The sequence below is a fragment of the Trachinotus anak genome, unplaced genomic scaffold (assembly GCF_046630095.1).
Source record: "Trachinotus anak isolate AG129_WGS33_773 ecotype Australia unplaced genomic scaffold, CSIRO_AGI_Tana_v1 ptg000008l, whole genome shotgun sequence".
NCBI classification, from domain to species: Eukaryota; Metazoa; Chordata; class Actinopteri; order Carangiformes; family Carangidae; genus Trachinotus; species Trachinotus anak.
Genome location: NW_027273859.1, coordinates 23,110,691 through 23,134,151, shown reverse-complemented (window position 1 = coordinate 23,134,151; position 23,461 = coordinate 23,110,691). Strand labels below are relative to the sequence as shown.

Below are 23,461 nucleotides of genomic sequence, written 5' to 3'. Positions count from 1 at the left end.
TCCGGTTGGCTACAAAGCATTATCTTAATTAACTTTTGATGTAAATGCTTCTCTCCATCATCACGACTCCCTCTGGGCCTCCAAGCGGCAGCTCACAGACACTTGACAATTAAAACCCAGATAAATTTAGCAAGGGATCAGTTGCACCCAGAGGTACAGTTGTTGCTTCATTTGTGAAATGTGACCAAAAAAAAATGACAATGTTGTAGTTGTTGGTGAACTTGTATGCCAAATACAGTAGCTCTGATCTCATTTCCCATGTTGCATGTAGCTGCTGCAGATGGCGTGTATTGCCGGGCTCCGAAAACTAGAGTGTAGGTCAGTCACAATTCAGCAGGTATTGTTCTAAGCCAGACATGCAGTGGTTGCAGCTACATTATTCTAACACTGCCTATTGTATATTTACAGTTCGACAGGAAGGTAGACACCACATACATGTTCCGAAATTGTTAACTCTTAACTTTTTAATCTGAACAGTCAAATTAAATATTTTTTCCATTTCATGGTGAAATAAGCAGCATATCGTTCTTTTATTTATACAATCAGTCTGTTTTTTAGTGATGAATTTCATAAACATCACTTATACAATGATGATGACCCAGGTTCCAGCTACTGTATCTACCTATCTGATTGTACTTCGTACAAACCCATCTCCACAAAAGCTTGACACACCAGAAGTGTGATAAAAGGGGTTTTTGTTTGTTTGTTTATTGTAGTTTTTTGTTTGTTTTTTGTTTTTGGCATTTTAGGAGTCATAGTTCCAGAAAATAATGACAGGAACCTGTAAGTGGTTATTATTATGGATTAAAATTGATTCAATAATGACAAAGTATTACAAAACAAAGGAGCAGGCTGTCAGTTTTTGGTTATGGGTCTTTATTTGCCTCCAAGAACCAAGTTTAAACAATGACAACAGCAAAAAGAAAAGCAAATTAACCAAAAAAAAAAACCATTAGGGCTTGTGTCCACTCGCACCTCTTCTACCTGTAGCACGTTCAACTGCTGCTCATGTCTTCCCTCCACTGTAACTACATAACAACTGAACACCATTTGAAGAATGTAAGTATTTTGCTTACAAGAGTATATATTTGTCTTTTAGTGGTTTAGTGGTTTCTCAGCACAGTCAGATGTCGCCACTGTAGAAGTCCAGCATTGTTTACGGCTTCCCTGGTGAACTACTGCTGTGCACTGGCTTCATCTGAGAGGAGTTTCTGTATTTCTGCTGTTAGAAGTTGCATGAACTGTTCTGAAAACAAGTTGGTTGGGAGATGTGTGTCACAGTATGCAGGACTACTGTGGTTCTAAGGTAGTAAAGTCACTTCACTGGAGTGTTATTGCAAGATAGGGTGTGAGCCGAGACATCTACACCCTATGATACACTGGCGACCTGTGCACGGCTGCCTCTCACCTGATGTTAGCTTGGATTGGCTAAAGCCTCCCCGCAACCCTCAAAGGATAAGCGGTATACCTACTGGATGGATAGAGGAGATATCAACTGTGGCTAACATTGTAAAACCATCTCGTGAAAATAAGGCCTCCATGTTTTCTCTCAGAAAGTAGCAGTATCTGTATATATGCCACCATATATGCAGATACTTTGGAGACACTGCCTACAAAATGTGTATAACAACGAGTCCATCCAGCTCTGTCACAAAACCAGGCTCATATTCATACAAAGCAGTTTTGTGCAGCATTTTGCTGAACAAGTCTGACCTGAACATATTGTATTTTGTAGTCACCTCCCTCACCGCCACACCTTTACTTTTCCTCATCCTGTAGGACCATCACATCACTAACTGCATTGGTTAAACACTGAAATTGCAAACTGGTTAAATATGAACAGAATTCTGTCAGAGACAGATCGCCAGAAGCTATGAGGCATCCATTTCCCTGTACACCAGCAAAACAGCCTCTGAGAAGAATGTGCGAGAAAAAACTGGCTCTTGTCTCTGCACTTAAGCGTTACCAGGGCGAAAAATGATCTGTTCAATGTTACTGGTAAAAGCTACATTAGCACACAAACCTCTACTCTTTCGTTGCAAACAACTAATAATCCTGGCCTTTCTGTGTGACCATCTGAAAGCTTCTAAGAAGCAAAACATTTCTGCTTTTAAACCAATTCCTCTCTGGGCCAAAGTTCAGCAGTAGTTTGGGAGGCATGCAGTAAGTGTCGGCTCTTCCACAGTGGCTACGTACAGTAGATTCCTTTCTTTCCTATTAAATAAAACCTGAAATGCCCCCAAAAGAATCTCTCAAAACTAATCTTATATTTTTTATTTCTTTTTAAATTGACATCCATACAGTTTTAAAAATGATACAACAGGTAGAATAGGTCTCACAGGCTGTAAAGTATAATTAAACTCACAGTTCTAGCATGTAAAGATTCAAAAGGTTTTTCATCTGAGAACATTGCTACACTTATACCTTAAGCGGCTATTGAACTTGTACCTGTTCAACTTGTCCTTTCAGAGCGGTCTTGTTGCTACAATAGAGTAGGCAAGGTGAAGTATGTTGATGTGTCCAGAAAATACAGTATAGTCGCCATCATTAGTCAAAAATATCTATTGCTTTGGTGGAGGCTATGCAGCCCATTTAGCTCCCCCATTTAGAGTCAGCTCTTATCCGTCTATCCAAACTCTCTTCTCTTTCTGCCCTCTCTTCTTTCTGTTGCAGATCCAATAATATGGGTTGTGATTTCAATGTGCATTTATTTTTAAAATAATTACGTTTCTTGCTTAACAAATGGTTGACAATAGAGATGCTTAGTTTCGGCAGTAGTCCAGATTCTGCCTTTGATTTCCCTTGGACTTGCCCACTGGTAAACATCCTCACATTTGATTTGGTTTTTTCTTTCTGAAATGGATCCCTCCGACTCACCGTCCTCAAGCAAATTTGAGTGTGGTACAAGATGGATTGCCTCCATTTTAACATCTCATTATGGAGGTAAACTGATTCCTACCCTGTACAAAGACAAGAACTCATTCAATACTTCAAACAAAGACAGGAACATCTTTAGAAAAAAAGAACCAATAAGAACCAATAATAATCACTTTCACATTGTGGTGGTAGATAGTATTGTGTACCATATTTGCACCGTAAAATGTACAAAATATCACCATGTTGTTGGCTAGTGACCTGCAATCTTATTCACAAGCACTTTGAAGCATGTTTATTTATTTACAACATACAGTGTACTCTGAAACAGGAACACATTTATAAATAAATATTGCAGTCTTGACAATCTTACAGTTCTCCTTTTTTTTTTTTTTAATTGTCAGTTCTTCATGACTCGTCACCTGAGCTTAACGAAGGTGAGGCAACCTCTGCCTGTTCTTTCTCCTTCCTTTCATTTTCTCTCTTCCTGTATGTGCTATCAGTCACCAGCAGGTCTTCAGCAGGTTTTTCAGTCTTTCCTTCCTCACCCTCTCAAATGTTAATTTAAATAAATAGATCTCTAGACGAAAAAAAAAAAAAAGAATCATATATCCTTAAACTCTTAATAAATCTCTGAAATAAAAAGCTACAATTAATATCTTCCCAAATTAGGAAAACATATCATAAGGAAAAAACATAATAAAAACATTCTATTTATCAAAAAGGTCAAACAAAAGGAAAATATATATATATATATATAATAAGAGTTCAGAAAGAACAAACATGTTTCATGAGCCTATATCTATCCATTAGATAGTCGAGAGAGTCACTTCATTTTCATTTGTATTGTAATGTCATTCAGAATATCCTGTTAGCTCCATGTATAACACTGTAGGTACTCTGGTCTGTGTTGAAGCCTACATGGTTTCTATTTTAAATAATCTTCAGTACTGAGTGTTCCATCAGGCTTTGCAAAGCCCAAGCAGCCTCCTTTTTATATGAGACACCTCAGTCTGTCCCATTTTAGTTTACAGACAGTATTTCACAGTATATTTCACTGTGTTCTTCAGTTCACAAAGTTTCTACTGCTGTCCAGTCACAGACACGGAGAAGGGGCCAGGGGGATGGTAGGAGTGGTTCTGAATACGGGGAGAAAGCCTCAAATATGGCTAATGTCCTTTCACGTTTGTAATTGTGCAAGATTAAATGCCTCTGTCTTGGATCCAAGGGAGAAACAGTCTTTTTTGTGACATATCATTTTCCAACTCTTGGCACATTCTGTTCGGGGAAAGAGCAGGGCTGCCTGGATACAATGCTGGATGGCAGCTCCCACTGGTGACTGCAAAATGCCTGAATCTTTAGTTGGAGTATTTGGAATATATATATTTATATTTTTACATGTTACATTGTACTTATGAGCAATGCCAAAAGGGAATGGGTCACATAATAGAACAATAACAGACTGTATCTTGGCTGTGCACCTATTTTTCAGAGAAATGGGTGATTCAGCAGACTTGGCAGGTTTGTATATTAATACTACATCTCTCAGTAATCAATCAAGAGCCACAGTCAATGTTGGAAATATACCATATGAGAGAAAAAAAGACTTCTAAAGTCAGGACATGATGTAAATCCTTGCCATCCTTGTTTAAATGTCTTGTGGCTTAATAATATTTATCCAGTAACATACCCTGAATTTACTGTATAGCTCAAGGTTTTACTGGTACTCTGAAAATAAACATTCATAACCAATAGTGATTTTTTAAAATTGATTTTTACACTATTTTAAGAATAAATAATATAAAATAAAGTCATAATGTTATGCTACTATTGATTTCAGTGTGAGCTAATGATGACAGTATGCTTCTCATAGCCTAAGAGGAGCTAAATTAAGCATCCCCTGTTCAATAATCTTTGCCACACTATGCGTTCCCTTTCCTGGTTTCATATTCCTCCCATTTTCCCTCCCTTCATCCATTGCAAAGGCATTACAGGTGAATTGTACTCATTGTCCATTTTCCCCCACCTGCACTCATCCTGTGCCTCTTCATTTCTCAGTCTCTTTCCCATCAGTCACAGATTGTCTTGTAGCCTCTCCATGTAGGTTCTGATTTCAGACTGACCCAGGTCCATATCCTGACAAACCCACTTGATGTCATCCTCGCTCCCATTGGTTACCAGGACTGAGGAGTTGGTGTACGGGCCACCCCCACCTGAATTATCATTGGGCAGAACAGTGGCAAAAGACGTAAACTTGACGCGTTTGCGTTTGGCAGCTGCGACTGCAGCTGCAGCCGTGGCTCGGGGGGAATTATTCAGATGCTCCGCTTGGCCAGTGGCATCTTTTCCACCAGTAGTGATTGCTGACAGGCACTGATGCGGTTCTGGTACAGATCTGGGTAAGGTTTGTCCGTGGGTGATGCCCCGGTGTCCACCTGTGCCACCACTGCCACTAATAGTGCCCATGCCTGTGCCCACGCCCATCATCAAGGTGTTACCAGCCCCATTCAGCAGGTACTTGTTCTCTTCGTATCCTCCTTCATTCCGGTCAATGATGGTGGTGCACTCATCCGGCAGCCCAGCCTGGCATTGGTCAGAGTGGTCGGCCAAGAGATCAGCTTCATTGCCAAGCCACACCCAATCATGTGCGTGGTTCATGTTGCCACCTGTCTCCAGAACGGGGACTTGCTTGTGACGGTATCTGCAAATAAAGGATGATAATTAGCGTACAACTGAAGAACAATTTTGAATAAGTGTAATTTTAGGCTTCTTTAATATTTACATTAGGTATCCCTTTATTTAGATAGTAGAAAGATGTTCAAAACTGTGTTGAAATTTGATCATACTCTGCTCTCTTTAAGAAAACTTAAATACTAGCAGATGTGTCTGGTCTCTCAACTGAAATTAAAATATGTTAAATCAATATGAAGATTAATGAAGTTTAATTTAAGAACCAACTTAAGCATAAAAATTTAGTTTACAAAAAGTAAACTTTTTTGGTCTAATTTTGTCCTTATTTGGTCAAAGCTATATGCAATATATATATGTACCAAATGTATTGAACAATCAAATGAAAATTGTTCAATAAACAAATGAAAGCAGCAATTATCTCTGGGCTAAATCACCACATAGGAAACAACAATGGATCGACCAGATTTAGCCAATAAACATGTTATCTATCAACTTGGTACATAGGCCTTCCAGGGTCACATTATGGTCTACACTATGAGGTATCTCAACCATGGTATGACTGTGTGAAGGCTTTTCAATTTAACCTACCAACACACTTTAATTGCTGAGTTCATGCTGAGCTCATATAATTGGCTGACGAAAAAAATAAGAGATTTCTCCAATGTTTTACCTGAAAGCAAAGCTGACACAGTTGATGAGAAAGACCAGTATTGCCAGACAGAATACTCCCAGGAGAGCATACATCCCAATCTCCAGGTCCGACAGGCCTCTGGTGGTGTGGGTCAGCTCACTGTCCCCTGTCCCTGGTACTTCCACTTGTGCTGGGTAGCCACTGTAATCCCCTGCTTGGCCCGGGCTGCTGCCTCGGCTGCTGCTGCTGCCTCCATTGGCAGCTTTACCTCCTGAAGCACGATGGGTGACTGTGCTCTTGGTCGTTGTGCTAACCTGGTGAGAGTGAATTAACACATGCATACAACTTTTTCTCCTTTTTTTAAATATATATAAATGTGCATTCACCCAAAATCCGTGGGTAACCTCTCAAACCTGTTAGTATTCATGTCATTCTCATTCTGTTGAATTATGCAAGAATACAATGATATTATACAATGATGATTAAGTGAATTGAGATCCCTGTTTCAGAGGCAACAGCCCTGCACAGCTCCCATTCATTCATTGTTAATTCCCACCTTCCTCATGGCTCCTTCCTCTCGGTCCACTGCTGCACTGTTGGACTTCCACTCTCCTCCATCCTTTGTTCGGTGCTCACTGGTGCTGTTGTCCATCCCTCCTCCGTCCTCCTGTCCACCTCCTCCCATCTCACCTCTTTCCTCACTCTTTGCTCCAAACTTCACTAACACATTGCCAATTCCAGACACCAGCACGCTCTTCCTTTTGGACTTCTGACAGGTCTCAGAGATGACCATCTCTACACGAACTAGTGGCCCCTGTCCCTCGCCCTCTGCTACCACAATTGGCCAGTGCTGTTCCTAATTGACAGAGACAATGTGAACATGGGCCTTTGGTCGAGTCATGTTTTGGACAGCATCATCTGCAAGTGTTTATTTTCATGGGAAGATTTCTTGCATCCTTTACACAGCTTTAACTTTACACATCTGATCAAGTAAGAGAAGCTGCCATACCTGATTGGTTATGGAGATGACACTCTCATCCAATGAGACAGCTGAGAGGAGGAAGTCCTTGGGATCATAGATATCAAGTGGAGTCACTGAACCGTCACTGTATTGGATCCATGCACTGATCACAGCTTCCTGAATGAGAGAAACCAAACACCCAAACAAATCAATACAAAAAAACGACAACAATATAGATCATTCAGTCAAAGCAAAACATTCATACCTTTATAATGACGGCCTTCATGAAAACATTTACTATTTTGTATATAGCTGATCAAGCAATATTGATCAGTCCCACTCTGCAATTTCTGTTACAGAAAAATATCATGAGCCGTAACTTTGGAACATTTGCTAGAGTTTAGAGAGATGATGCACAATTTTGATAATTGATCTGTGAGGGATACTTGTATCTCTGATAAACATTTACCTGCACAGAGTAAAGATGCAATATCAATTTCCAGGAAGATTTATTTCAGTGATCTGATATTTAAAGCTACACTAACTGATATTTTTGTACGAGCAAAGAATCAGAATACAATTTGAAATGTAAAAGGTGTCACTTATAGTGTTGAACCCACAGAAAAATATCTTTTTTTTTTTTTTTTTTTGGCAACTTTTGATTTTCAGGCACACAACAATAACTTTTGATTTAGTCTCACCACTCTCATCAGTGTTGTATCCAGGCAACTGTTTTTTATCAGAAAAGCTCTACTAAACTCTCCACGCTATGTTGCCTGCTCAGCATCAGACAACAAAGTTAGCAACTAACTGGTGCAGATTGTGAAGCATTTTGCAGCGATGATTTGACTTACATTCTTCATTCAACACATTTGCCATAGCAACTTTCTTGGATATATTGTTCACAGTTCTTCTCACTGACCCCAAGAGACCAAAAACTTGATTAAGGTGGATTTGAGTTTTTGGTATTACATAGAGAAAGACCTAAATTAACCTTAGGCATATTCATGTTAATTAAGTAAAAGTACAGATCCCTCCATGATAGTTTTTAATTTTAAGTAGAATTACCGCCTCACGGTCATATTCCTCCACCAACTGGGCAAGGAGCAGGAAATATGGTCACAATCTCCCCTTCCTCAGTTACAGCGTTGAGTAATGGCCAGAAGTGTTTTTGCAGAACATTATGATGCCACAGTGAAGTTGACCTTTGACTATTTGGATATAAAATGTCATCACTGTATCATTTTATTGTATTAGATATTTGTGTTAAATTGTGTGAGAAAAGTGTATGAATTAGTGAGTTATGGCCAAAAATGTGTTTTGTGAGGTCACAGTGACCTTTGACCAGCACATTCTAACCAGTTCATCCTTTAATCCAAGAACATGTTTGCATCAGATTATAAGATCATTAAGTCACTGTGATCTTGAACTTCGACCTTTGTCCACCAAAATCTAGTCTTTTAGTCCGAGCGAATGTTTGTGCCAAATCTGCAGTATTTCCCTCAAGGTGGTCTTGAGATACCACATTCAAGAGGCCAAAAACTTTGTGAGGTCATCATGACTTTGACCTTTGACCACTGAAATGTGATCAGTTCATCCTTGAATCCAAGTGAATGTTTGTGTCAAATTTGAAGAAATTTAATAGGAATTTTTTTCTCTTTTGTCTTGTTTTAGTGTTTCCTTTGGTTTCCTGGGGTGTAGGGAAGGGATGGGGAATATGAAAATGTCTGTGTGATTACTGTACACTGATTAATGTGAAATAAAAAGAGATGGGAATAAAACCCAATTTAATAAAACCCTATTTTTTCAAACCTGTTTTTTGACAGCATATGAAGTTAAGTTATTCATTGGCCTTGGTAGGTTGATAGCGTGATATGTTTTTTTGACTAATCCAGTAGTTTGCATCTCCAACACAACAGAAACAAACAACATATTGTTCCTCTTGGAGCAAGACACAAAGAGAAACATACTTTTTTTTCCTTCATGGTCCATGTCCTCCAATACAATGAAGTCAAAGACTCAGAAGAAGAATGTCTTTTTTTCATCTTCCCGTAGCAGGAGCTCTTATAAATAAAAACAGCTGAGCAGAGAATGTATTTTTCTCTGCTTGTCTTTACATGATCCTGTCTTCACTAATTTCCCTTGATAGAACCTGTTGCTTTCTTTAATCATAACACAGAAAAGACTGTGTAGGTATAAAGCGGCAAAAACCTCCCTACAAAAGTAATTAAGCTCCAACACGAGGAATAACCCTTTATCTCTTTACCTCCCTTTACTTTCACATAATTTTTCCTTGCCTCCTACATTTCCTCCCCCCTTTTCCTCCAGTCCTCTACTTTTCACTTATCTTTACCTGTATTTCATTCTCCTCCCTACTCTCCCTCTCCACAGTCGCGCCATCTTTCCACAGTGAATGATGTGAATAATGTTTGAATAAAATGCAGGATCAGAGCTATATTTTCATCATAATGAGATGCTTCTCCTCCAATTAGCCCTTGGATAGAAATTATAACGTTGGGTATTGTTTGATTAAAAAAAACAAAAAAAAAAGAAAAAGCAAAGGGGGGTGTGGGGGGTAATAGCTTGAGATAGTGTGATAAAATAACCCTTGGCAATGTGATTAGAGAGTCAGGAACAGTGTGTAACATGGTAGCGTCCCAATATGTGAGTGTTGGGGAGTGTGTATGGTTTCTAGGTGTGTGTGTAAGCGTGTGCTTCCCTGCAGATAGCAGATCTTTATATACTGTGTAAGGCAGCTAAGAAAAGATAATTTGAAAAAGTATAATTAAAACAATGATATCATTTTTTTAAAAATTACATTTAATTATATTTTGTTGATCATGTATATTACACATGTAGTTCCAATTGTGATTTTAATTGAACAATGTCACAAAACTAACTGGAAAAAATTAATTGCTTTTATTTGGTTCTGGTTAACAATACATAGTATTTATTTTTAATTGGATTGCATGTTAGGCCTGGACTGTCATTATAAGAAAAAACGAACTAAAACCTACTTTAGACCTTTAGGGGGTTGTAACTGTGGCCAAGTAGTGCTATAGCCTGAAAGGTGTGCACTTCTAATTAGAAACTGATTATGGACAAGATAGCAGCGATATGATGTCCGCAGCACAGAATTACTGTTTAAGATCTATGATTACAACCTTGGGGGTATTACTGTAGAGATGGGAACAGCTTAAGATGTAGCCCAGCAGTTTGTGTATGTGTATGTGTGTTTTGTGTGTGTGTGAGCACAAACCTGAAGGCACTGAGGTGTTTATGTACATTTATCATACGTTTACATGTGCAAGCTGCATTCTGACAATCTGATAAATACAACTCTGGGAGGATATGATATCTTGCAGAGATGCAGATATTTTGTTCAGAATGTGTGTGTGTATGAACGCGTGTACCTATATAATCTCCTACCTGTTTAGGTGTGTGCAGCAGGTCTGTAGCTGCAGTCGTTAGCTGGATCGCCTGGTAATTTCCAGGACTCGCTGTCATACTGAGGGACAGAGACGCAACCAGCTGGACTCCCAAGTCTGTGATGGTGACCTAGACAAACAAGAGAAACGGTACATCACTCAGAGAGGCAGTGAATGAAAAAGTTTGAATTCTACCTGTTCGAGCCCCTTTTAGTGGCTAAAAAGGACAAGAAAGGGAATGTTGTATAAGAGACAGGGTTGGGTGAAAGAACACCAAATTGGTTATTTGTACGTAAAAAGAGCTGAAAGTAAATCACTGTCAAGGTGGGGGTAGATTCAACACCTTTCGAGACATAATGCAATTTTGATCAACTCTGGGGAAATTAGGCAGTTGAAGCAGTAAAAAAGCATAGCACAGTGGCAACATTAAAATTAAGGCATATAAGGCAAACAATGCTTATAAATGACACTGGACATGCTAAGTATAAAGTAAATCTTAAATGAACCATTATAGTTGATCTAATAAAGGCTAAAACACATAACATTTCTTATGCGTTGTCATAAAACACCACGGCCTGATACTGTACTGCTCATTGTGAGTCCTGTGGGTTCAGTGTCCAGAGGGACTGCTCTAATAAACATGTGTTTACTTGCACTCTGAGCCAATTTGGATGTTGCTTCTGTTCATTTTTAGGCTATTAAGCTATTACTGCCCCCTTGTATAACCAGTGATGTGCACGATGCGATTTAAGAACAGACAATCATAGTAAGTTCTAATGAAATGGACCTAAATCCCAAAAACATAAAATAAAGCAGTGTGGGATTTTACCTTGTCATCCAACACAGTCACAGTCTTCTCTGCAAGGATAGAGTCAGACAGTGGGGACAGAACCTGCAATGAATGATAAAAAAAACAACAACATATAGTTGTGAGATGGCAAATTGATGTTAAATCTTACAGAAGTTGTCACAACCTGAAATTAATGTAGTTTACATACTGTATGCACATAAGCAGTTTTATCTAACGATAAGCTCCTACAAGCTTTGATTAAAGATCTGCACTGTCCTCTGACACCCAGTGACTGGTGGCTCTTTCCAGGGAGAAATCATAGTTGTGTTTACAGCAACTGCAAACTCCAAGTATAGAGACATCACGTTACTGATAAGCTGACTGTTTGACAGGTTTTGGAATAATAGCTTGTGTCTCAAAATGTTACAAAAAATAGTAACAAGAAGCATGAAGTAAAGAAAATGAGGAAGTACAGGTTTATTATGGAAAACTTTGCAAGACTGTAGGAGAGAGGTGCATGAAAAAAAAAAAAAAACTTTCGTTGGCTCATTGATTATTGCCTTAAGGTGGCAGTGATATTTTAACACTGACGGAGGAGCAGCGAGAGCCGGTTAACACCACAGTGTCTGTTGAAGTTAGGAAGAACACACCCAAAACCCACACAGGCTCGTCGAGTCTATACTCTGTTATTGTCCTTCTAGGTAAAGACAATGCTGGTTTGGAAACACTGCTGCTCTCATTTCACATCTCTGACACACACCAAGTAATAGAAATACACACACACACACACACACACACACACACACACACACACACACACACAGTGTTCCCATCTGCCTACCAGCTGTGCTCCACAGTGTCAACATTCAACTGAGACAACTTAGCATAAACAAAGCACAAGGCCAAAACTAAAGATCTAAAAGGGAGTGAATAAGAAGAGAAGAGAGAGTGTGTAAGTGAGAAATGGCGAGAGAGAGAGAGAGAAATAAATGGAGTAGGTGTCAGAGAGAGAGGGACAATGACAAATAGAAGAGGACAGAAAGTGACAGGGGCAGAAAGACAGAGTGCAAAAGAGATTGGGGTACAGATGGAGAGAGGGAGCAGCAGACAGACAGTGATAGAGATTAGGAGCCCTGTGTTGCAGTGTACTACTCCGCCTGGCGACAGGAGGACAGGCAGATCTGATTGGTGTACAAAGAAAATCTCTCACCGAACGGATCGGGGCGTCAAACTCAATCCCGCCCTTAGCGAGGTAACAAAATGCAATGATTGACGGCTCTGGGATTGCTCGTCAAGGCAGACAGAGAATAAGAGGTTGAGAAAAAGAGACTTGGAGGGGGAAAAGAAGAAGGAGAGAGAGAGAGAGAGAGAAAGAGAGGAGAAGAAGAGGCGAGACTCGAGGAGACAGAGCTGGGGGGTAAAATTGAAATGCCAAACTATCAAATGACGGCTGTCGACTCTGGCATCTCGATGGAAATGCTGAGTAAATTCTCTCTCCTGGCTCCCAAACAGAGCACAGCTGTCCGTATGCATGCATCTGTGTGTGTGTGTCTGTGTCTGTGTATGGATACATGCACGCAGCAGTCCCCAGTCAGACCGATGCAAACACACATTCAGCTGTTCCCCGATCCCTCCCTGTTGCTGCACTGAACTCAAAGCCAACCCACTTCTACCACACGCACAACACGTTCCACAGAGCAGTCATGCAAATGTGAGCACTGAGGATGAAATTTGATTCTGAATCATAAAAATATATAGTTTAAATATTGCTACATGAAAGATGGGGGTGTAATATAATAGGAGAGAATATAACAAAAACGGTACTGACTCTGACTGGGACAGTGGTTTAGTGGTTTTGCCTTGGCTCTGCTATATAACGTGATACCAGTAATGTACGACAGTAAGCCATGGGACTGTCCTCCACTGTCACATTCAGTCACAATGGGCCGGCTTATTGGAATTCAGCAAGTGTGTTCACTGTGTGCCAGTGCAAGTGTGTGTCTGTGTGTAATTGCTGAACATCACACTGGGATGTCAGGGCCAAATCCGACAGTTAATTGTGGCTAATTGTGTAACGAGCTGGCAGGCGAGGCTTATAACTGCGAGAGAGGAGGAAGAGAGAGAGGATAATGTTTACATCACTGGAGTGCTTATGGCTGCAACGTGAGTTGGCAAATTACACTGTGCTTCACATAATCATACATTTTCAACCATCTTTCACTACACTTGTTGTCCAACAAGTGGCAAATACCGTTTCGCTATTTAGTGTATTTTGAGTGTGAATCCTTAAAATCCAGTTCAAATACTGATTCTGGGATGCTTTGTGCTTCGTGAATTCTAAACGTTATATTAAAAGTTGAATTACGGTGGCAATGTTTTAGGACAATTTTATTACATATTTTATGTTCATTTTCATTTTGGGATGTGAGAGTAATTACACACTGCTTCGGTGAGGAGAATGGGTTGTCTTGTGGTTTGGGATGTTATTATCAACTACAACTGAATTTATTGTGTAGCCTTGAGAGCTGAACAGAGGGCACATACCTGTATAGTGGTGATCCCCAAGTCCCGTCCAATTAAAATTCGTCCATCTATCAGTCTGGCAATGCGAGAATCTTCCACCTGTGGAACACAGAGACAGCTGCCAGGTTAAACTACAGGTTTAATTATTTCAGTGAAAATTAATCTTCTAGGCTTTTGTACATTTATCCTGGATTTGTTTTGCAGAAAACTGCTGCTTTTAACTATAATCAATTGTAGCTCAGTGATACCACTCATGTTTGTGTGTTAAGTATGGAGAAAGAGGCAGGGTGTGATTAGCTTAGCTTAGCATAAAGACTGGAAGCAGGAGTAACACCTTGCCAGGATTTTAAAAGGATCAAAAACACACCAACAGCTTCTTTATAAGAAAGAAAAAAATACACCTGACTAAGATGCCTAGCAAATGAACACACTGTATCTCATTTGTGTGCTCTGTATACAAATGAAAAGTGTAAAAACAATGAATAAAAATTTAAATGAAGTCAAGAGCTGTAACTTTTTCTTAGCAGGCAACAAGTGGCGACACTGCACAGAACTGCAGGCTGAAAGGAAAAACTGTGATTCATCCAGTAATAGTTACAGCAAGTAAACACAAACACGGTCCTTCAAAATTTTAATTTTAAACAAACATGATACAAAGTGTTGATTCCTACTTCTGAGAGAGCTAGGCCAGCTTTACCCCCCTGCTTCCAGTCTTCATGCTAAGCTAAGCTAATCACTTCCTGGCTCAAACTTCGTAATTTAAAGACATGAGTGTTTATCGCTCTTCTCGCCTCACTCTCTGATGACAGCAAATGAGTGTTTTCCCTAAAAGGCTGGAGAATTTCTTCAGTGAAGGATGTGTGAGCATACCCTACCTTTAGCTGATCCAAGACCAGGTGGGTGATATCAGCTTGCCAGTCTGCACCCAACATATAAACCATCTCTCCTCCTGGGTCAGAGGGTTCTGCAACAAAGTGGGTGAGGACCCGCACCAAGGCATACTGGTACTGAAAGGTCAAGAAAAAGGCAAAATTAGACCATAATGCTTAACCACACAAAATCACTATGGTAGCTTGTGAGTCAACTAAAATAGTATTGACTAATACTGCACAGTATCTTAAACCAACTGAAGCTAAATATTACATACTGTAAGTCCCATTTCATTCTCAGTATGTGGTCAGCTCTCACGGTTTCTGGGATATTGGCATTGAAGGAAAGAATTACAGAACACTTTAAAAGTGTGATATGAAAAGCAATCACATAATACCTGTAGGGTGCAGCCTTTGCCTTTCTTCTCATCATCCTCATCATCCTCACTGTCTCTGGTAGGTCTGGGAAGACAAGAGGTGAATAAACAGAAGAGGTAAATGAGAAAACGAGAGAAAAAGGGAGATTACCTGGTAATTTGCTCCAAGTCAAACCAAAGACACTTCAGTTTTTAATCTAGCTGTATCACTTTTAAAACACTGCAGTCGTACAATGCACATTTTTTGTTATGCCTGAGTGAAACCAAACCTATTATCTGAACTATTGTAACTTCTCCTAGAAGCTAATTTCCCTCATTAATGCAGCCCCCAGTTCACCTAAATGAGTGTAGAACCTACAGTGGGACTTCTCAGATAGCTACATCTGAAGGGACACTTTCATAAAAATTATTCTACAGGATCTTTATTTCTGCTTTTATATAAAATATAGAAATGTAACAGCTTGTGTGAACTTCACTGTGTTGAGGCAAAGACAAATGTCCTTATCTCATCCCCACAGGGGTGCCCCGAGGAGCAGTACTGGGACCCCTTGTCTTTGCAATACAGTATACACAACCTTTTTGGCTTCTTATATCACTGCTATGCAGATGACACACAACTACACATGTCATTCCCACCAGATGACCCCATGGTCTCTGCACAGAGCTCGGCTTGTTTCTCTGACATATCCACATTAATGAGGGAATGCCACCTTCAACCTTCCCTAAGACTGAATTCTTAGTTATCTTAATCAGTCTCTCCATGACAATATCAATATCAAAGTCACCTCTTCATTTCTTACCCCAACCAGGGTTGCAAGAAACAACTTCCCACAGCAACAAACCCTCTCTCTGTACAAAGACAGTGTTGGAACAGACTGTTACTACACTCTTTGATGCATGATTAGGACAATATTGTGCTGCAGGAAGTATTAGTCTTATATATTATATTCTGTCCCATTATGCACACAAAATGATCATATGAAAAGTATGTACTTAGTGTAATTCCACAGCTAAGGAGGTTGAATAATCACCCCCCCAAATAAAGACATAAAATGGATCCAAAAATGCTTTGATGCAGATCAGTGTTAAAACAGAAAACCTTCCTCCCTTGCTCCCTAGTTGAGGATCTATCTTTCTCATATACAGACACACACAAAGAAAGACATATTATGTCTTTTTTGCCCCCCTCTGTGTAATATCTGCGCAACAACAAATATAGGCAGGCCCACACAGGACCACACATTCACAGACCACACACAAACACACACACACACACACACACACACACACACACACTGCTTCTGTGTCCTATAACTATCCTGGAGAGTGAAACCCAGGTAATATTACAGGAATTCTCTTTCCATTTCCACATTGCGCATGTGTCTATGTGAGAGTGTGTGCTTAATAGTGCTTGTGTTTCACTCTGTGAGATAGTGGTAAGGGGAGATAGAGGTGTGTGTGTGTGTGTGTGTGTGTGCATCTGTGTTTGTGTCTGTGAGTGCACACTAGTTGGTGGCTATCTGAGCAGAAATTGGCGAAATTGAAAAATAGGCCTAGCAGAACAGAATGGAAGGACGACGACAAGATGGGGAATAGAAGCAACACACAAACACACATGCACAAATGACCATGCACACACACTCACTGATGCCCACATACAAAAACACACACAAATGCACAATCAAACATAGAGGCACAGAAGCATTCAGGCGTGCATGCACAGAGAAAAGACATACAGACTAGTATGAAAGGGTTTTTATACCATAAGAAGAAAAGGGTACATACATATCTAAGCTGATTTTCAACACAGTGTGTGTGTTGGGGGTCAATACGTGTTTGCTGTTATTAAAATCTGAGCCTCAAAAACATTTCCTTCTTTTGACTTAGTAGGACGCTGTGTATCTAAATGAGCTAACTTCTTGCTTCCACCATAATGTTACTTAGATTTTATAAAGATTCTTAATTTTGGTACATGGTGAACACAAATGTTGCCAGACTTTTATCACATGCATGCCCCATACATAAAACTGAAGGATTTCATTCAGCTGAGAGATTTAATTATTATCTTACTCATACTGCAAAGCAGGAAAAGTAACAAAAAATGAGAACACACTAGGAACTCCCTAGTGGCCGTAGCCAAAAATGCATGTAGGGATTTAGATACTCCAATTGGATCAGGCACATCAGAAAGAAGTTTCTCCAGCATGAGGGGGGTTTGAAACTGGCTGAGATCTAAATTGGCCTAGGAGAGTTTTTCTGATCTGGCCCAGCTGCATATCGAGGGCGGCCTAACTTCATAACCATCACTTGAGTAGACAGTGGAAAAGAAGCGCCTTCTGTTGCACAAGGTAATTCATTAATTCATTGTGTATTGTTTTTAATTCTCACAGTAATGTTAGGCTACTCAACTTAATTTAAGTGCAGTAACATTTGGCTAAAATCGTGCAAAGTACAATTGTGTGTCGAAGTTGTTCTGTCTTCGCCTCCGCAGTGTTATGCTAATGTTTAATGGCCATCTCTGTATACATGATTGTGTGCACAAGAAGCTGTCCATTCGGCAATTATAGTTAGTCGGGATATGAAAATGCACATGCTGTTGTCCTGATTATGAATTTTCATTTGTGTAAACAAAGCCTCTATTGTACACGTTACATGTGTATAATCCTCTAAATTTCTCACTGTATACATGTAAACATGGATCCAGATCTGCACCAAAATATATTTTTATTCAAGTAAGAGCTTCAGTTCATGGGAAAATAGTGACTTTAAGCTGCGACATGATGTGATGATGTAGATTCTATCTCAACACTTCCCATCGTTGCAGCCCAGCTGTCTACTACAGCAAACCAGGCAGTCTCCTGTAGTAGACAGTTGGACTGTAACGGTAGGGAGTGATGAGACAGAATCTATATCATGCATCAGAAATGGTCAGGAAGGGGAGAACAGGGATTTGATGATGACCTTCAGTGAATGGAGCGACAAGAACTGCCTTCTTCTGACCACCTCTAAGGCCAAAGAGATGGTCATTGACTTTCACATATCCAGGCCCACTCCTCAGCCAGTCAACATTTGAGGGAAGGACATTTAGGCAGTGCACACTTATGAATACCTAGGTGTGCACCTGGACAGTAAACTGGACTGGCCACTGAACACAGATGCCATCTAAGTGGCAGAGCTGGCTCTTTTTCCTCAGAGGGCTCAGGTCCTTTGATGTCTGCAGTCAGGTGGAGAGTTTAATTTTTTATGCTACGGTCTGCTGCATAAGGAGACTGGACAAGCTGGGAAAAAAGGCTGGGTCTGTGACTGGTAGGAGTCTGGACTCACTCAGGACTGTTGTGGAGAGATGCATGCACTGTAAGATGCAGGCCATCTTGGACAATACCAACCATCCTCTCCACAATATTCTGGCAGGCCAGAGAAGCAGCTACAGCAGCAGCCAGGGACTCATCTCTCTGCGCTCCAGGACTGAGCAGTTCAGGAGATCCTTTGTCAAACACAGTGGCTCATGATATGGACTTAACTCTTAACCGCATATGTTAGTGAGCTGCTAGACTATTTAAATTTCCCTAAGTAGATCAATGAAGTATCTATCTATCTATCTATCTATAGATGGATAGACCTTTATCTTCAACCATCGCTGCTTAAAGTCCCAAATAAATTTGTGTTATACTGTGAAGTAATCCTTTAAAAAAAAATCCTGAAATAAGCAGCTCAATCTGAAACCACTAATTATTTAGCCCTTTGCAAAATTTCCATAAAGGGAAATGAAAAACAAGTTTTGAGACAGGGTGTCAAATAAGCAGACACAGAAAAAACCTCATATGTGACTAAATAAATTGAAGAGGAAATTTTGAGAATTGTATGATGGAAACATTAAAATACTTGGTTTAGAAACAGCACACTTGTATAACAATCATTATTTTCTACTGAATAACATTAATGTGAGAAATTTCATTTTTACTGCACGCTCTGAAGGCACTTCTAAAGACTTTCTCTATATACTGTTATGCCTTTACCTTCCTTCCTCCTCTCATCTCAGTCACATAAAAAAACGACACTGAACAACAAACAAGCATGTGCCTGCACATACACACAAAAGTATGGACATAAACAGACACTCGCACACCAACATCCTATAACTGATCCACCCACCTGCATTATTTCACGTTTGAGAAAGCGTGTGTGTGTGTGTTTAGGTGACTGAATGCTTCACTCAGTGGCAATGATGCTAAAGCCATAATAGTTGTCATCAGTATAGCCAGGCAGACCCTGACCTCATAGGAAATTATAGACTTGCTGGAATGATGTGTGCTCTCAACTGCTCCATTCAATAAGCACTATATCACACGCACACATGCACACGTACACAAAGACAGACACACACACACACACATTCACACTTTACCTTGCTTCATTCATTCTCTTCCCTCTGTTAGATTGTATTGCTTTAGACTTATCATGAAACACAATTACATTCAACAGTGACTCTTTCTCCTCTTGTTTTTTTTTCACATGCTGAAAATTCAATTCTTTCAGCTGAAGACACGAAACACACCGACTGACTGGCTTCTCAAGCAGAAGCAGCACGTGGAGCAAGAGATGCAGACTGTTTGTTTCTGCTATATGCAATACCATAGCAATGTACAACAAAGGCCGTTTTCAGAATAAATTATGTTTGTTCTGTGAGGATGAGCCTGTTGTTTGATTGTTCTTGGTAGTATTATTTACTACAGGTACAGCTACATATTTGACATTATCAGTTTTGTTGCTGCTGGTGTATGTTCATGTCCGATACGGATCGTTCGGTGTGTTGCGGAGTTCATAAAAGAGCTACATTTAACATTTCAACATCAGTAATTGTATAATCGTTTTAATATAGCTACTAGAAGTAAATGAAAACAAGTTGAGAACAGCCTGTTACAAACCACATTTTCCCCTGTTTGCCAGCAGCATTCAATTAAAAAGAATGGAACTAATTTGTTTTGCATGTGATTCAAAAATTAATTATATTCATATTCTTATTTTACAGTGCTCCCCTCTCTTAGCCTGGAGAGGTTATAAACTAGAGCTAGACCGATAAATCTGCCAGGCCAATGCATTCACTGATACTAGTATTGTATGAGGGTATATTATATATATATATATATATATATCATATGCTTACATCCTTCACTGTATGTTTCTCTCCCTCATTCCCTCAAGGTCAAACAGATAAATTACCTCTTGTTAGTGATGATTGGGACCCTCCAGCCTTTGACCTGGCTCAGCTCAGTATCTGACACATCTATCTGCAGAGGGAGCTTGGGAACCCAGACGGTGAGCTGCAGCTGAGCAGACAGGTGCAGGTAGGTGAAATTGACTGCTAAAGACTGCCGGCCACGCATTTCTTTACCGTTCACCAAGACCTGGTCGCAGTTTGGGGATACCTGAAGAGAAGAGAAAGGAGCAAAAGAGGAGAAACTGAGTTGGGTTGAGTTTAGGGCAAACGTGCATGCAGAGTCCGACATTTTTAACTGACCTTAAACAGACCTGAATCAGTGATTTCCACGGTAACAGATGCAGCATTGTGCATTCCTTAAGCACAGCCTGGAGCCAGTTTTCATCAGAACATTTGTGCTCTTGCAGCAAATAAGATATTCTGTCACTGATTGCTTACATTTTTATTCATCTTGTAAAGTACTTTGGAACAGTGTTTAGCAAAGTGCCCTATAAAGAAAGGTTAATAATATGCTTCTGCAGCTTCTTCCTGCCACATCAGTGGCATTTGGGATTTGTGAATATTCAGGGGGCTCTTCTACCCTCCAACAATCTGAAGCAATGTGTGTGTTAAATGTGCAACATGCAACCCTGTGAGGCCAGTAAATCACATTCATTTTAAGACATTAGTGTAATAACTTTGAACACATAACACTGCCCACGAGAATACTGGCAACCTTTGCACTGCATTTTAAATTGTATCCCAGTGGGTCTAAGTGGAGATCTGTATGAAGAGGGCTAAAGAGCAAGTAGAAACAACTTTGTGAGGGGAATAATAAAATAAAATTATGGGCTTCCAGATGACAACGCTAGTATTAAGAGACAATATCTGAACCATGGTCTCATTTTTATAGGTATTAATATGATTATCCTACATGTTTAACACGAGGCAGCCACTGGTGGAAAGTGACGAAGTATATTTACTCAAGAACTGTCCTAAGTACAGCTCTACTGTACTTGTACTGTAATGTAAAATACAAATTTGTGTCACAAAACGTTGTTTTTTCTTCCTTCCCGGCCCAGTCACAGTCACAGGAACATTTTACTGCATAACAAGTACTTTTAGTATCAATAATTTGAGTCTATTTTGCTGATTAGACATCTGAACTTGTAATTAAGTGGGCTTTTCAACGCAAGACTTGTACTTGTATTGGAGTATTTTTACATTGTTGTATTGGTAAGGATCTAAATGTTATTCCACCACTCTGATCATCAGTTAGCTATGGTCCCATATATTACATGTCTAATTCTGTCACTCCATTCATAAGTGGTACTCTGTTCCTCCTCAGTAAGATTCAAACTGTTGAAAATGACAAAACAGTTGATCTTTGCATTTTACAACACTGTGGTTTCTCCAGATTAGAGAGAGTTTCTCAGTGTTCATATAATGTCTGCTGAGACACCTTTTTTCAGAGGCAACAAACATCTTCATAATTAATTTCATAATTACTTGCTGGCAAATGTCTGAGCATCATAATTTATGCTAAGTGCTCCATCCTTATGTTTACCTCTCAGTTTTCACAGACAGCCAAGTCTGAGGAAAATGTTTTTTTTTTCAACCAGACTGAACTTACTTAGTCTCCTTAAAAGCGCCATTACATGTTTCCTGTTTCTATAATTATGGAAATGCAGATATGTAGTGTTCTAACAGTAAAAAATGTATGTAGACACCAGATTATTATGGTTGTATTTCAGACAGTTGACAGCACTCTTACAGACAGCGTGACAGGCAGAACAATGGAAAAGCCTGAATTTCAGTCAGTTTCATTTTCACCCTCGTCACTCGTCTGACTGTGTGACTAATTGAGTTGACGTTTCTTGGACAAATCATCCCACATGTTTCAACAACAACAGATTCATACGAGGAGGAAACTAATCATAGCCCAGTGTGGGCATAATGCGATGGTGGTGGCAATATATGGATGTATACAGTAGTTTATATAAAATGAAGTCAGGATTCATATATTATAGGCTACTGCACATGCCTAGCAACAACATTACAACTGATAGTAACTGACAGATGAGGTTTGGTTTTTTTTTAATCTTCACAATCATTCACCTACTTCTGGCGTCTATATAACTTCTCCTCCTTCTCTTTCTTTAGCTTCACCTCCCTCCTCCCTTTCTCAGTTGCATTCCCTTTTTATTTTTCGCAGCCTCTTTCATCTCTCCACGCCAAACTTACCCCCAGCACACTTCATTCTTTCTCAGCTTTACATTTCACATGCACTCCTTTTGTCTGACTTTCTCCCTTACTGTGTCCCATACACTCTCAGTGCCTGTCTGTTTCACCTTTCAGTGATTTTCCACCTTCTTTTGCAAAACTGCACATTTCTACTTGGCTTAGCCCTTCATTCCTCTCAGTCCCACTTCAAATTCATTCTACTGCTCTGTTTTTAAATATATATACAGTAAGGTTCAAAAGCCTAGGGGAGAGTTCCCCAGTGTGTATGCTCTTTCCTTTCCCGCAACAGCCTCCTTCATATTCATCCAGTCGTACATGTTCATCCAAGGCACATCCCAGTGTGGAAAACTAAAATATTTTGGGTATTGTAGAGACAGATTTCAGTAACTTTGCATTTTTACGTAGTATTTAAAAGCGCAGCACTCAGCTCTGTAATTCTACTCAGCCGTTAGCCTCTTTTATCCGATTGTTTTAGCTCTCCAGCCTGCACAGTTGCTCTAAGGTTTGTCTCCTGAATCCCCTTTTGACAGCCAGTTTCAGACCCAGATATTTTTCTCAGGATTAAGAGGAAATGAAAACAGAGTCAATACCAGAGTGAACATTGGGTCTAAAATATGGCTGCAGTGAGGTGCCCAATGTCTGTGTAAAGGCTCTTCAAAGAGCAAAATGAATTTTCAGCTTGGGTTATTCGCCAGCTAGCATTAGCTAATGTTTTTAGCTGGGTGTTATAGTACTTCAGGAAGCATGTAAAGACGAGGAGAATAAAATAAAGGACAGTAAAGGAGAGGTTCATTCATAACTTATCTGGTTCGCCACTTAGAGAAAATATGGATAATAAAATATCGACTTCAAGTTTTTGCGACAGTTTCTGCTTAT

At 39.8% G+C, this 23,461-nt stretch overlaps 1 protein-coding gene across 1 annotated transcript in view; it reads right to left on the bottom strand.

Annotated features, from left to right (window-relative positions):
* Positions 1–2,259: 2,259 nt before the first annotated feature.
* The window catches only part of LOC139624481 (transmembrane protein 132C), a 258,942-nt gene continuing 237,740 nt past the window's right edge, over positions 2,260–23,461 (bottom strand). Inside the window, exons 8-17 of the mRNA XM_071483629.1 lie at positions 20,365–20,570; positions 15,166–15,229; positions 14,774–14,905; positions 13,920–13,997; positions 11,415–11,477; positions 10,587–10,715; positions 7,206–7,334; positions 6,753–7,052; positions 6,236–6,510; positions 2,260–5,575 (exon numbers count right to left, since the gene is read on the bottom strand). Coding sequence (XP_071339730.1) covers positions 4,948–5,575; positions 6,236–6,510; positions 6,753–7,052; positions 7,206–7,334; positions 10,587–10,715; positions 11,415–11,477; positions 13,920–13,997; positions 14,774–14,905; positions 15,166–15,229; positions 20,365–20,570 — 2,004 coding nt within the window. The 3' untranslated portion in view covers positions 2,260–4,947. The remainder of the gene's footprint in view (positions 5,576–6,235; positions 6,511–6,752; positions 7,053–7,205; positions 7,335–10,586; positions 10,716–11,414; positions 11,478–13,919; positions 13,998–14,773; positions 14,906–15,165; positions 15,230–20,364; positions 20,571–23,461) is intronic.